At 39.5% G+C, this 13,138-nt stretch overlaps 1 protein-coding gene across 7 annotated transcripts in view; it reads left to right on the top strand.

Annotated features, from left to right (window-relative positions):
* The window catches only part of CNOT1 (CCR4-NOT transcription complex subunit 1), a 60,101-nt gene that overhangs the window by 29,792 nt on the left and 17,171 nt on the right, over positions 1–13,138 (top strand). For all 7 annotated transcript variants that reach the window (XM_082230805.1, XM_082230801.1, XM_082230804.1 and 4 more), the window contains 14 exons: positions 1,134–1,258; positions 2,078–2,364; positions 4,500–4,578; positions 5,681–5,911; positions 6,568–6,708; positions 7,714–7,893; positions 8,665–8,781; positions 8,978–9,088; positions 9,547–9,624; positions 9,909–10,086; positions 10,563–10,693; positions 10,819–11,115; positions 12,729–12,869; positions 12,952–13,056. In XM_082230805.1, coding sequence (XP_082086931.1) covers positions 1,134–1,258; positions 2,078–2,364; positions 4,500–4,578; positions 5,681–5,911; positions 6,568–6,708; positions 7,714–7,893; positions 8,665–8,781; positions 8,978–9,088; positions 9,547–9,624; positions 9,909–10,086; positions 10,563–10,693; positions 10,819–11,115; positions 12,729–12,869; positions 12,952–13,056 — 2,201 coding nt within the window. The remainder of the gene's footprint in view (positions 1–1,133; positions 1,259–2,077; positions 2,365–4,499; positions 4,579–5,680; positions 5,912–6,567; positions 6,709–7,713; positions 7,894–8,664; positions 8,782–8,977; positions 9,089–9,546; positions 9,625–9,908; positions 10,087–10,562; positions 10,694–10,818; positions 11,116–12,728; positions 12,870–12,951; positions 13,057–13,138) is intronic.

The raw sequence follows: 13,138 nt of genomic DNA, 5'->3' as shown, positions 1-13,138 counted from the left end.
CTATAGCACAGCGAACATTCTTCAAGAAATGCTGGGAAGATGGCTTACACTTCTATCTATAGATGGAGGAAATGTTCCTGGGTGAAAAACATGCTGTTGACAGTTGCCCAAGTTGTCATGAATTCATGGCAATAACCCCCTCTGCAATGCAGCAGTCTCCCATCGTGGAACTTCTTTCTTTCCTTATTGGGGTGGCTGTCCCCAACTTACTATGCTTCCTGCCTTGCTCTTGCCAATACTTCCCACCCCCCAAGTTCTTTCTCCAACTCCAATCACAATGATCAAGATTATGTGCACTTGATCCTTTGTTGTGATGTATCTGATCTGATCTTTCGTGCCTGCTGAAGGTGGTCTTGGTGTTTCATCTTAACTGGAACTTAGTTCTTTTTATATTGTACCCAAATCCCAACTCAACAACTTTCTTACTAGGTCTGGATGACTATCAGATTTTCTATAAAGGAGCTTGCTTGCTGTCCCTATCAGTAATCTGTTCACATTTGACATGGGAAGTTACTACGTTCACAGCCTTGCAACCTTGCTTTCAGTGAAACGGTTACCCCTTTGATGTGCAAGTTTGAGTGGATGCTGTCATTGAAAGGACTGTACTTAACATACTGTTTTCCTGACAGTACCTTTCCCACCCTGAGGTAAGACAGCTTGCTAGTCTCCATATGTGGGACCACACACTGATCATGAAGAAGAAAGATGGGTTGCTTATCTGTAACTGTAGCTCTTTGAGTGGTTATCTGTGCTCACAGCTCACTTCTTTCTCCCTCTGCTGGTGTTGCTCTTCTTTGGTCTCTTCTGGGCAGCCACATCCTGCTGGCAAGCACCTTGGTAGCTGAGACAGGGCATCTTGCCAAAACCTTTCCGTGTCTTATCTCTACAAGTTTGGTTTGCAAAGGCACACAAATCCATACATGTAACTGAACGGAGGACCGCTCAAAGAACTACAGTGACAGGAAAGCAACCTCTTTGAGCTCATAATATGACTGAGACTGCATCATCATGAAATCTACTGAAATATTCCAAACTGCTTCTGTTCCCTTGGCATTGGATCTGTGATTATGAAATTAATACATTTTCTCTCCATTTTGTGTATTTATTTAATTAGTATCTACTTTTTTCAACAGCTGACTTATCTCAGGTATGGCCAGAGGCAAATCAGCACTTTAGCAAAGAGATTGATGATGAAGCCAACAGCTATTTTCAGCGTATTTATAATCACCCACCGCATCCAACTATGTCTGTAGACGAGGTGAGCTGTGGGTAGTAATGGCATCTCTCTCAACTTGCCCTTCTTCCTTACTGTAGACTTTCTTTTCAGTCTTATGGAAAGTTTGAGAAAGTAGGTACTTGCAACATTGCTTTTTGTTTGGTTGCAGTTTAAGGGAAATTTAAATTGTAAAATCCCAAAATGTATGTTCATACAGTTGCAGACAACTTTTGTGCAAGTGAAATTGGATGTTTGAAGTTGGGTCCAGTGGAAAGATAACTGTTCTGAAAGTTTTGTCTGCTTGTTATATGTCACAGTGGGGAAAAGTTATACTTCACTTTAATTTGATTCGTGCCTCTGTTGGGTGAACACTTCTCCTGAGGGGAGGGGGTTGTTCCTAAATCAACAAAGTGCTACTTAGCAAAGAAAGCTGCAGTTGCTGAGCCTTAAATGTCTGGGTGACCCAGCACACTAAATTGGATCAAATTAGAGTCTCCCCTTTTAGAATGCGTTTCTGAACACATTTTAGGCAATATTAGGACACACTATTTAATGTTTTGTGTTTACGGTGTTACAATCATCAGAATATAAACGTGCAAAACCCAGCATAATGACATAAACTTCAGTGAATGAGGCCAGCTGCATGTAGCGAGTATTATTTGTTCTTAGCGTTCTGATTCAAGCATGTTAACTGGAAAAACCCTTTTGACAAGTAAGCAGAATAGAAATAAATAATACATGTGAGATTTTCCCTAGCAAAATTTTTACTGGTTTTCTCAGCAAACTTTACTTTGTGTAGGTGCTCCAAGGGCTAAGCATAATAAACTTGAGTCTCTTCATAACATTCTGATTTCTTTACAGGTGTTAGAAATGCTACAGAGGTTTAAGGACTCCAACATTAAACGAGAACGCGAAGTATTTAACTGTATGCTGAGGAACTTGTTTGAGGAATATCGGTTTTTCCCCCAGTACCCCGATAAAGAGCTGCACATAACAGCCTGCCTCTTTGGTGGGATAATAGAGAAAGGACTGGTTACATATATGGCGCTGGGCCTGGCCTTGCGCTATGTTCTTGAAGCCTTACGAAAGCCTTTTACATCCAAAATGTACTATTTTGGTATTGCTGCACTAGATAGATTTAAAAATAGGTGAGTGTGTTTTTATAATATTTCCAAAATGCATGGGGGAATCTCATAACTATATGCCTACTTCAGCAATATATTTAGCTTTCCAATACAAGGTTGACAGTATATTGCAGTTATTGAATGTGTCTCACAGTAGAGGCATAAATTAAATAGAACCTTCGACTAATAAAGGGAATGCAGATTTTAAAATAAATGAAAAGGAAGTAAATTACTTATAGTCTGAATCTGATGAATCTGAATAGAAATTGCCTTAAAATGGCTTTGAAAGTATCAGTTGGCATATATATATTAATATTGCTACTGGGGGGAAAAGGAGAAAGCAAATCAGTGTTACTGGAAGTGAAGCTGCCTTGTAGACTTACAAAGACTTAGGAGCAATCCAGCTAAAGTCGAGCCCATTTTTGTCTCATTTGTATTAATGGGAGGAGCCTCTTTCCCACTGAAATAACTTTGCCTGGATTGTACTTTATACGTCTGGGTCATGCAAGGTCACTCTCCCAAGATTCGTTACGATGGAAAGCTTAACTTTCATCCATTTTGCAAGGCAGTATTCATGGCCCTCTAGAAACAACTAGTGGGGGCCTCACTTACCAGATGCCAACATGTCAAAAGTGCTGGTAAGTAGCTACTTCTTTGTTGCACAGTAGAAATCAGTCTGAGTCCATTTCTCCTCTCCCCACAGCAGTGTGACCATTCCACATCCCAGTAGTCAGTTTCCTCCCCTCTTCCTTTCACACTACCTCTGTGTACTCCTCCATGCCACCCCTGTGAATCCTGTGGCAAGCACTCTGTGATTCTGCACCCTTCTATCTGTTTCAGACAGTTTGCATATTGTTCCTTATCTCCTGCATCTTTGGAGCAAGATATACATAGCTTCATACCCCTGTGGGAAAACTTGTCATGTTCAGGATAATTTCTGAAACCATAACTACTACAAGTTTTTAATGAAAACTTGAGATTCGCTGAACTTTAGTACACCTTTGGAACATCAGTGCAACTTGGGGTTTTGTTTAATATCCCTACTGAGAGACTTTGTAATTTTTATCCATTATTACTCTGTACTGTTCTTCCTTTCGGTGCTGTATATTTGAATTGGTTTCTTGTTCAATAGAAATTTTCATTCAAAGAGCTGTCATAGTTTTACAGCTATCCAGCTGATAAAATGAGAGAGCATAAGGATTCCTATCTTTAAAGTACATCTAAGCAGACAGGTGTTCTAACAAACATTTAGTTCTGAAATTGAAGTTAGCCTTCGTGTATTTAACAAGCAAGACTGAGATTTCTTGACTTATTTAGTTATCTAAACATTTTTAAGGCTGAATTTTGCAAATTGGATTCTGTACCTATATTAGCCTTAAATTGCAGAATGTTCTGCATTAAAAACTGTTTCTGCATTTAGAATGTTGTGGGGAGAGCTACAGAAGAAAGAGGGCCAACAGGGTAGGGAATTCTAGAGGGGGTTAGAGGGGAGCAACAACAAGCTGTGTATTTAGTAAAGAGGCATATGTCTGCCATATGTCACTTGAGAAGACTGCTGTGGTTCTTTCCAAATATGTTATTGGGAACTATGAGAGCTATATTGACAAATTGATTGGGTTTTTAGAAAAGGGTAGCTAATAGCACAATCTGTGGGGGTGGCCCATAAATGTGGATCTAAGTGTTATTGTTTGGTAGGTTGGCCCCTTTGCAATATGCAGTATTCTTGGAGGAGAAAGCCACCAATAGCTCCTAGGTACCACAATGGCTATGTTCTGCCTCCATTTTTGGAGATAGTGTGCCTCTGAATACAAGTTGCTGGGAACTGCATGTGGAGTGAGTGCTGTTGTGCTGAGGTATTGCTTGTGGGCTTCCCATGGGCATCTAGATAGTCACTATGAAAACAAGAGTTCTTGACTAGATGGGCCTTTGTCCTAATTCAGCAGGTTCTTCTTGTGTCCTTGTGCTTATGCCTTGGCAGCATACAGTTGGAATGACTGGCTGCATCAATAGCATTCATACTTTTGCTAACTAGCTCGCATCTGGTAGAGCCAGAAATCTTCACTGCAGATCCAGTATCAGTTAAGCCAAAGATTTAACCATTAATGCATTGATCAGGCCATTTGTTTTCTCCTACTAATGGATAGTTTTACTGTTGACAGATTGAAGGACTATCCCCAGTATTGTCAGCACTTGGCTTCCATTAGTCACTTTATACAGTTCCCTCATCACCTGCAGGAGGTGAGTGTTAAAGGCATGGACAGTGAGGGGTGGGGGAGGACATCTGAATTGAGTTAGGTGTATTTGCATATTGAAAAACCTCAGCATTCCATTAGTTTCATGCTTCAGGGTCCATTCAGTAGAAGGTACAAAAGGATCTGGAAAACTTGAGTGCGAGTAGCCCATGCATCTGAGAGGAGAGAAACAGGTTAATCTTAATGCATGTCCGCTTTTTTGTAAACCTCCTTTCAAGGAGACCTGTAGCCCTTTGCCACTGGAAGTGTTCATTTGACAATTACTTTAATCCTTGCCAAGCAGCTTCTTATATGGTTGAGTTGTACATGGTCTTTCCTAGCAAATAAATCCATACCGCTAGGCACAGCAGTCTGTCTGCCCAGACCTTCTGAAAGCAAACAAAACCAGGGACAGTGGAATTAGGATTCTGAAGGTCTGATCCAAAGGCTGTAGTCCAAACACTAAAAGCAATGTTGGTTTAGGATCTCTACGTTAGTAACACACCAATCAGTGGGGATTTCTATATTTTATATGCAGTATTGAATATTTACTTGTGATTAATAACACTGAAAGTCTTACAAATTGTAGTTCTTACACCTTTGCTTCAGAAAAGACAGCATTAGTCTCTTAGTTGTAATATCGTGTGTCATCTGTGGAAATGGGCTTCATCAGTGGTTGCAGGAAATTTGTTGTCCTTATCTAGACTATAGGATTTGGAATATTTCTACCCCTGGATAACTTCACTGTTTACTACTTTTTGCTCTCATTGAAGTCTGCAAGGAAGGCTTACCCTCCCTTGCAGAAGCAGGGCACATCTTGGATCTAGTTCCTGCTACTTCTGCTCCCACAGAATGGGAGAAAGACGATGGAGTGGAAAATCCAGGGTTAACATTAGAATTGCTAATTGATCCAAGACAAAAAGGAAACTTCTAAAATACGTAAAATGTCTTTTGTTGGTGATTTCAGGCCATTTATGGAGTTTCATTTGTGCCACAAACTTCAAGGCCAAGAGTTTGGGGAGTAGTTCTAGAAGGCAGTTGTAAGATTTGTTACATACCTGTGGTTGTATGTTGAGTTTTAAGAGCTATATACTTCTTGTCTGTTATAGTACATTGAATATGGACAGCAGTCTAGAGATCCTCCTGTGAAGATGCAGGGGTCAATCACCACCCCTGGAAGTATTGCACTTGCCCAGGCCCAGGCCCAGGCTCAGGTTCCGGCAAAAACTCCTCTTGCTGGTCAAGTTAGCACTATAGTCACCACCTCTACTACCACTACTACTGTGGCAAAGACTACAATCACTCCAGTGGGTCGAGTCAGCTTCAAGAAGGATGTGCCAGTAAGTACATGAGCCATTTTACGGGAGGAAGTAGAATGAGATTACGCATGCATCAGTTCTTAGGAGTAAAACAAGGAAGATAAACCCCATCTAATGTTCATAGCATGCTACTTTAACCACAGTTACACTCTAATAAAAAGGATTTGTTTTTCTTGTATGCCTAGTCTGGATAATAACCTGACTATTTTTGTTTTTTCTGTTGTTTTGCTATTAAATATCAAGCAGTTGTCTCCTTCCCTGTGTTGGCGTTAGCTGCTTCTCCTGCTTTCTATTCTCACTCTTAGTTCTTCCAAACTGTTTTCGATGGGCCAGTTTCAACTAAGGAATCCTGCTGGGTTTGCGTTTCTGGCTGTTGTTTCTTGTACCAAGAATTTCTACTTTGTTTAATGAAGTCATTTTTTTCTTTCACTATTCTGTTGCCCATGTGAGCAAAAATCTTACTCCTCGTGTCTTATAGATTCCCAAGCTTAAGTTAACTCCTATCATTCACTAACACATAAACTAAATGTACACTCCTTTTTGCATGTATAACTGTTGTCTCCCTTTTGTAACTGTATTGTGAAATATTGTTTATGCTGTAGCATAAGTCCATGATGGTCTGTTGTATCATTAACTGAATCAACTCACTTCCGCAAATCATTTTTCTTGTTCTGCAGCCTTCTATTAATACAACCAACATTGACACCCTGTTAGTAGCCACAGATCAAACAGAGAGAATTGTTGAACCCCCAGAAAACGTGCAGGAAAAGATTGCTTTTATCTTCAACAATCTGTCACAATCCAACATGACTCAGAAGGCAAGTGTCGCACAACATTTTAGTCCTTATAATTTATGTTCCTTGAGTGATTCTTGTACATGTAGAGAACTAACTAGAATTATGCCTATGTATGTATGCATGCATGCATGCCAAAGGTTTTTTTTATTTAGCAGCCTTCCAAAATTTTAGAATTGTAAACATAAAATAAATATAATGAATTAGCATATAATAAGTAAAATCTAAAATAATTTTGGGGTAGTCTTTTGTGCCTTTGGTAGTCCTTTAGCTGCTCATATATTGGGAAAATGTGATCAGATTTGTCTACCAAAAGGTCAAAAACTTTAAACCTTATCTGCTGCCAGATTTCTGCAGGGACATTTTATCATCTGCAACTGATACTACTTAACGGGGGAAAAGGCATTGCGTACACATTTATTCTATCACATTGTATAATCAGGTCTCTATACTGCATAACTGGCTCTCCATATGTTCCTAATTGAACATAAAAAGTGATGTTGGGTGCCAGACTTGGCTTACCTTAATCATTTTTTTCTTGATGCAAGTTTCTTCTCATTTATGGCTTCCAAACCATGGAAGAAGCCTAGCAAAATAATGCTTTGGCACTCTTTACAATGTTTTAATATATGCTGTAAGCCACCCAGAGTAGCTGGGAAAACCCATCCAGATGGGTGGGATATAAATAATAAAATCATTATTATTAATCAAGAGAAGTAGTATTATTCAAATCCATTTTATTTGCATGATTTCTAGAGATCTCTGAATTCTGGTTTTCTTGGCTGATAATATTTCTAGCTCAGAGTCCACACAGCATTGTTCATGATGAGTTAGCAGGAGAGGAAGAAATAAATGGCTTTACAGTAGGAAATAAATGGTTAATTGAAGTAAGCAAATCAATTAGTGGTGTGGGACTAGTTAGGTTGCAAGTCTTGGTAACTGAATATTTTCACTGGAACGAATGCCTGTGAGTGTCACGAACATTATGTTTCATTGATCCATTTCCCTTTAACGTGTTTATGGAGCCAGGTTGAGGAACTGAAAGAAACGGTGAAAGAGGAGTTCATGCCTTGGGTTTCACAGTACCTTGTGATGAAGAGAGTTAGTATTGAGCCAAACTTCCACAGCCTGTATTCTAATTTCCTTGACACACTTAAGAATCCAGAATTCAACAAAATGGTTCTCAACGAAACCTACAGAAATATCAAGGTGAGTGTTCCCAGTTGCTCTTTTTTGTGACATGAACGTTAACTGAAAAATATTTGCTTTCAGGGAGGCACTGCAAAAGCAAAAATAAAAATAAAAAATACTTTCTCCCATGTATACCACCACCTTCATAAGATTATGCTGCAGCTGCTGCAATAAAACAATGAACAGAGCTAGATGCTGCTATTTTGAAAACTAATTGAACTTGATCATCAAAGTAATGTGTTGGTGGACTACCTTGATTGCTGTTTCTGTGCTACAGATGGGCCCTGGAGCATTGTTTTCAGTTGTCCTTCAGGGACCCAAACAATTAGCTCCCAAATAAGTAGTTTGCCTTTCTAGGAGAAGTGATCTCCTGAGCAAGATCGCAGAGAGGAAAGTACTCCATATCATTTTGCTGTTTTCAGTTGGTTAAATTGATTTTTCTGCTTTTAGAGCTCATGTTTTGTTTTATTCTGTTTTTACCTTGTGTACTGCTTTGATGACTTTATGCCTTGAAGCAGTCTATAAACTAATTTAATAATAACATATACATGCTATATTATAAGCTTTTTATCACATATGTTTTAATATATTTCTGAGATTGTTTATTTACTTCTTTCCTTTTCTTTTCCTGCTTTATAGCTATAGGCTGTATTTGGTTGACGAATTAAAATTTGTTGTTTGAAATAACATTAGTCTAATTCTACAAGAAGATGGTTAATGCACTTTCATGGATTTACCATGGTTTTCTGCTAACTAAGATTTCATCTCTCTGGAATAAAAATCCTTCAGGTGCTACTCACATCAGATAAAGCTGCTGCCAACTTTTCAGACCGGTCCTTGCTGAAGAACCTGGGGCACTGGCTGGGGATGATCACACTGGCTAAAAACAAACCCATCTTGCACACGGTGAGACTGGGTGGAAGAGAAAAACATAAACTGGCTTTAAGGCTAGAAACTTTAGTGCATGCTTAAATCAGCTCAGTTTTTGGTGCCTTTTTGTAATTGGGGGGGCTATGTAGAAAATTTAAAAAAAGAAAGGAATCTGATTTGTGGGTGTGAGACTGCCCATTGCTGGGTTTAATTTATACTCATTTTATTTTAGGATTTGGATGTGAAATCCTTACTGCTGGAGGCTTATGTTAAGGGGCAGCAAGAACTTCTGTATGTCGTGCCATTTGTTGCCAAAGTTTTGGAGTCCAGTGTGAGAAGTGTGGTAAGTATTATGTCCTGTGACAAACAAGTAGACGGAATTGGTCCAAGACTCTTGGCAGCCTAAGCCAAAGCACAGGACAGTGCTCCTCACATTGAACAGAGAGAAAACAACTGGACTTTCAGATGAATCTTAGTTTAGTACTGGGGACAGGGGTTTTGGTTTTTGCTACTCCTTGACTGGCAAGCGTGGGCAGGGAAGTAGGTGGACTGAGGTGATGACACTTGCAGAAACTTGCATATATTTTGTGTCATGTGTGTTAGTTCAAAGCAGAGGTGGGACCCTCTGGTTAGTGTTGATGATAGCTGGCAGCCATCGGCACCTGGAGGCACTGGGTTCTCCTCCTTGGCTTAAAGTTTACAGCCTCGTGTTTCCATTGTTTTGCTAACACCATTTAAATGATGTTCTAGCCCCTTTTTTGAAACAGGATTGCTAACTTTATCATTCCACTCTTTTTGTAGGTTTTCCGGCCTCCAAATCCTTGGACCATGGCTATTATGAATGTACTAGCAGAGCTGCACCAGGAACATGACTTAAAAGTAAGTTTCAGTTTGCTGCTTTGAGCTCCTCAGCATTGCTTTGTTTTTGAACAACTTGTTACAATGCATCTGTTTGAAGATTTGAGCTTAGCTAGTGAGCTGTAGCCAGTTTAATGAGAATAGACTTTCTCCAGAAAATTACACATGTTCCAATGGTTTTCACCTCATTCAAAATATTTGCCTTGAAGCATGTAGCTCTTCAGAACTTGCCTTAAGATTTATATAGGAGGTATACATAACTAATAATTACATTATTAAACCTGAAATCATTAAATATTGTACAGCTGAATCTGAAGTTTGAAATTGAAGTGCTCTGCAAGAACCTTGCCCTTGACATCAGTGACCTGAAACCTGGGAACCTCCTAAAAGACAAAGATCGATTGAAAAGTTTGGATGAACAGCTGTCTGCTCCAAAGAAAGATGTAAAACAACCAGAAGAGCTTCCACCAATTACGACCACTAGTAAGTGTCAAGGATGATTCATACAGTCATCCTTGTATCATACAAATATAGCCTGCACCTCACAGGGCAGTTAGTAAGGAATCTTCTTTCTGTTATCTGTTCTCTCTTACTCTTAATGTTATTAGCACTACAACTGTTTTAGCAAACCTGGAGGCAGGGAATTCAGTTTAGTCCTGGGTAGAATAACCTTTCACAAGATACCCTCCCACGTCCTGGTAATAGGAATACTACAGTAAATTCTAGTACTCATTCTACCTGAGCAGTTCACCTAATTCCAGATTGCTTTTCAAGTGACATCTCTGATATCAAAGATAATAGCGTTGTCGGACTTATCAGCAAGTCTTTAGACATGAGCAAACACTGTCATATTGGTTGCCAAAATTCTTTTGTTTCCTATAAAACAAGTTTGTAGTATTGAATCTATGTTAGGACATACTCTTAAAACTTTTATCCTTTTTGATCTTGTATTTTCTCAGCTGCTTCTACAACACCAGCTACCAGCACCACTTGCACAGCTACTGTTCCCCCACAACCACAGTACAGTTACCATGACATCAATGTTTACTCCCTGGGAGGGCTAGCTCCACACATTACGCTCAATCCAACGGTAAGCTTTTAGACCTGGTCACTTTGAGAAGACTTCCACCTTTAGGTTGGAAGGGATAAGTTTATGCTTTCTTTCAATGGTGTATAAAAAGTTGACATTGACTCTTGGTGGTTTTGCCTTCTCAGATTCCATTGTTCCAGGCCCATCCACAGTTGAAGCAGTGTGTGCGCCAAGCCATAGAGCGTGCAGTCCAAGAACTTGTACATCCTGTGGTGGATCGGTCCATTAAAATTGCCATGACTACGTGTGAGCAGATAGTGAGGAAGGATTTTGCACTAGATTCAGAAGAGTCACGCATGCGTGTAGCGGCACATCACATGATGAGGAATTTGACTGCTGGTATGGCTATGATCACCTGTAGGGAGCCTTTGTTGATGAGCATAGCTACCAACCTGAAGAACAGCTTTGCCACTGCATTGCGGGTATGTTTGCAGTTTATAAGAGACTTTTTTTTGAAGCAGAATAAGTTAAACCCATGTTTTGTGGCATTGCATTCTAGCAAGATTTGGCAGTACTCTGTTTCTCTGCAGGTAGGAGTTAGTTTCATGATGTATTGTAATGCCCTGCTCAGATTCAATAGTATAGAAAGGTGATGAGAATGCGGACCGAACTAGATTTGAAGTGAGATGTGTCTGCATTTAACCTACATGTTTTTAAAAATGCAAATAGGATTAAAAGATAATTTTTTTGTCAGCTGGGAGGGAAAAGATTCGCACGCGCACCTTCTGCCTTCTGCAGCTGTTGTTTGCATCCTGAGCTATGAATTGTGCGTTGAAGATTTCTGAAAACCACGTCTCATCCGTTACAATTTTCCACTGATTGAAATTAATAACCCATTGTTAAATCCAGTCTCAAGTTGTCTTTTTTGTTGTTCTTTACCTTTGCTTTTTTAGTGACGTGCTGTGGAGAACTTTTGTATTTTTTCCATGGGGTGCGGGGGGAATCCATTGTTCTATAAAATAACAGTGGATAGGGATATTGTCAGTGGATATTGTTTTTGCAGCTGGCTTGTTATTAAACTAACCATCGTTAGTGTTAAACCACAATTCCAGGTTCAGATGAAACAGGAACCTGTGATCAACTAAAAAAGGAAGTGAAAACTTTTGCACTTCTTTTCAGCCATGCAAGAGGAGGGGAGGAGTGATGGGACAAGGGCATGGCTAGCAAGCTCATTCACATTTTGCTAAACTGTAGTTTAGACTTGTGGCCAAAAAGTAGACTTTAGCATTTGCTTTAGTTCATCTGTGAAACAATTCTGCTTGACTTTCTGAACACTTGGTATGTGGCCCATGGTTGATGCAGCAACAACTTGCACATAAGGGCTATGGAAGCAAGTGAAGTTTACAACAAAACACACAGCCTTGCAGCTGTAACTGCGCTAGTTCTTCATGGAGTGAATCTTCTTGTGTTCACTTTTCTTGGCATTATAACAGGCATGAGAATGTCCATTTTGATATTGAGGCTGAATAAAACCTTGCAGTACTAAGGAATGGTATGAGTAATAGCTTTACAAGAGTCTTGCCATTAGCAGATAAGAATTCTGTTGATTTGTCAGACAGCATTAATCAAAATAATTTTCCTGATTTTTAAAAGAAACGAGAAGAAATAAGGGCAGCCTGTTACTGAAGGATCTTTTACTAAAGATCTTTTGCTGTGGTTTAGTAAAGCCATTAGTTCCAGTACATTGGTTTTTGCATTTGTGTATACTAATGAGGGAAAATATCCCATTACTGCATTTAGAGGGCACCTATGATAAGTGAATTCAGTCCTATGCCTGGAACTTATTTCAGAAAAAAACACATACATAGAATTGCACTAGAAGTATGTAATGTGGGGCACATGCTAATTATTTGGCAGATTTTTTCCCTTTTGTTTATATGTAGATTTTGAATGAAGCATGTAATTTGCTTGATGGTTTACTTTATGCTAACTCCATGCAAAGTGATGCCATATTTATGAACATCTGTAACTGACATTATGAGTATTTGCTCATTGTGGGCATAGTCCTTTTTTAATGGCTTGCTTTTTAAAATAGGCAGCCTCACCACAGCAGAGGGAGATGATGGAGCAGGCAGCAGCACAGTTAGCCCAAGATAACTGTGAGTTGGCATGCTGTTTCATTCAGAAGACAGCTGTAGAAAAAGCAGGCCCTGAAATGGACAAGAGGCTGGCCACTGTAAGTATGTTGCAGAGTTTCAGTTTAAAGTTAAATCATGTGATTACCAAGTCATTCATCTTTTTTTCTTCTTCTTTTCCAGGAATTTGAGCTCAGAAAACATGCCAGGCAAGAGGGTCGTAGGTACTGTGATCCTGTAGTATTGACTTATCAGGCTGAACGGATGCCAGAACAGATCAGGTTGAAGGTGCGAAATTAAGAGAATTAAAAGTATGATCAATGCCACAATATCAGTTGGGAGGCCTTGTTGGAGTCTTCTACTTATCCAA

The sequence above is a fragment of the Podarcis vaucheri genome, assembly GCF_965113315.1.
Source record: "Podarcis vaucheri genome assembly, chromosome: 7".
Classification (NCBI taxonomy): domain Eukaryota; kingdom Metazoa; phylum Chordata; class Lepidosauria; order Squamata; family Lacertidae; genus Podarcis; species Podarcis vaucheri.
Note: the sequence above shows the minus strand (reverse complement) of the source record. Positions and strands in the feature narration are given on the sequence as shown.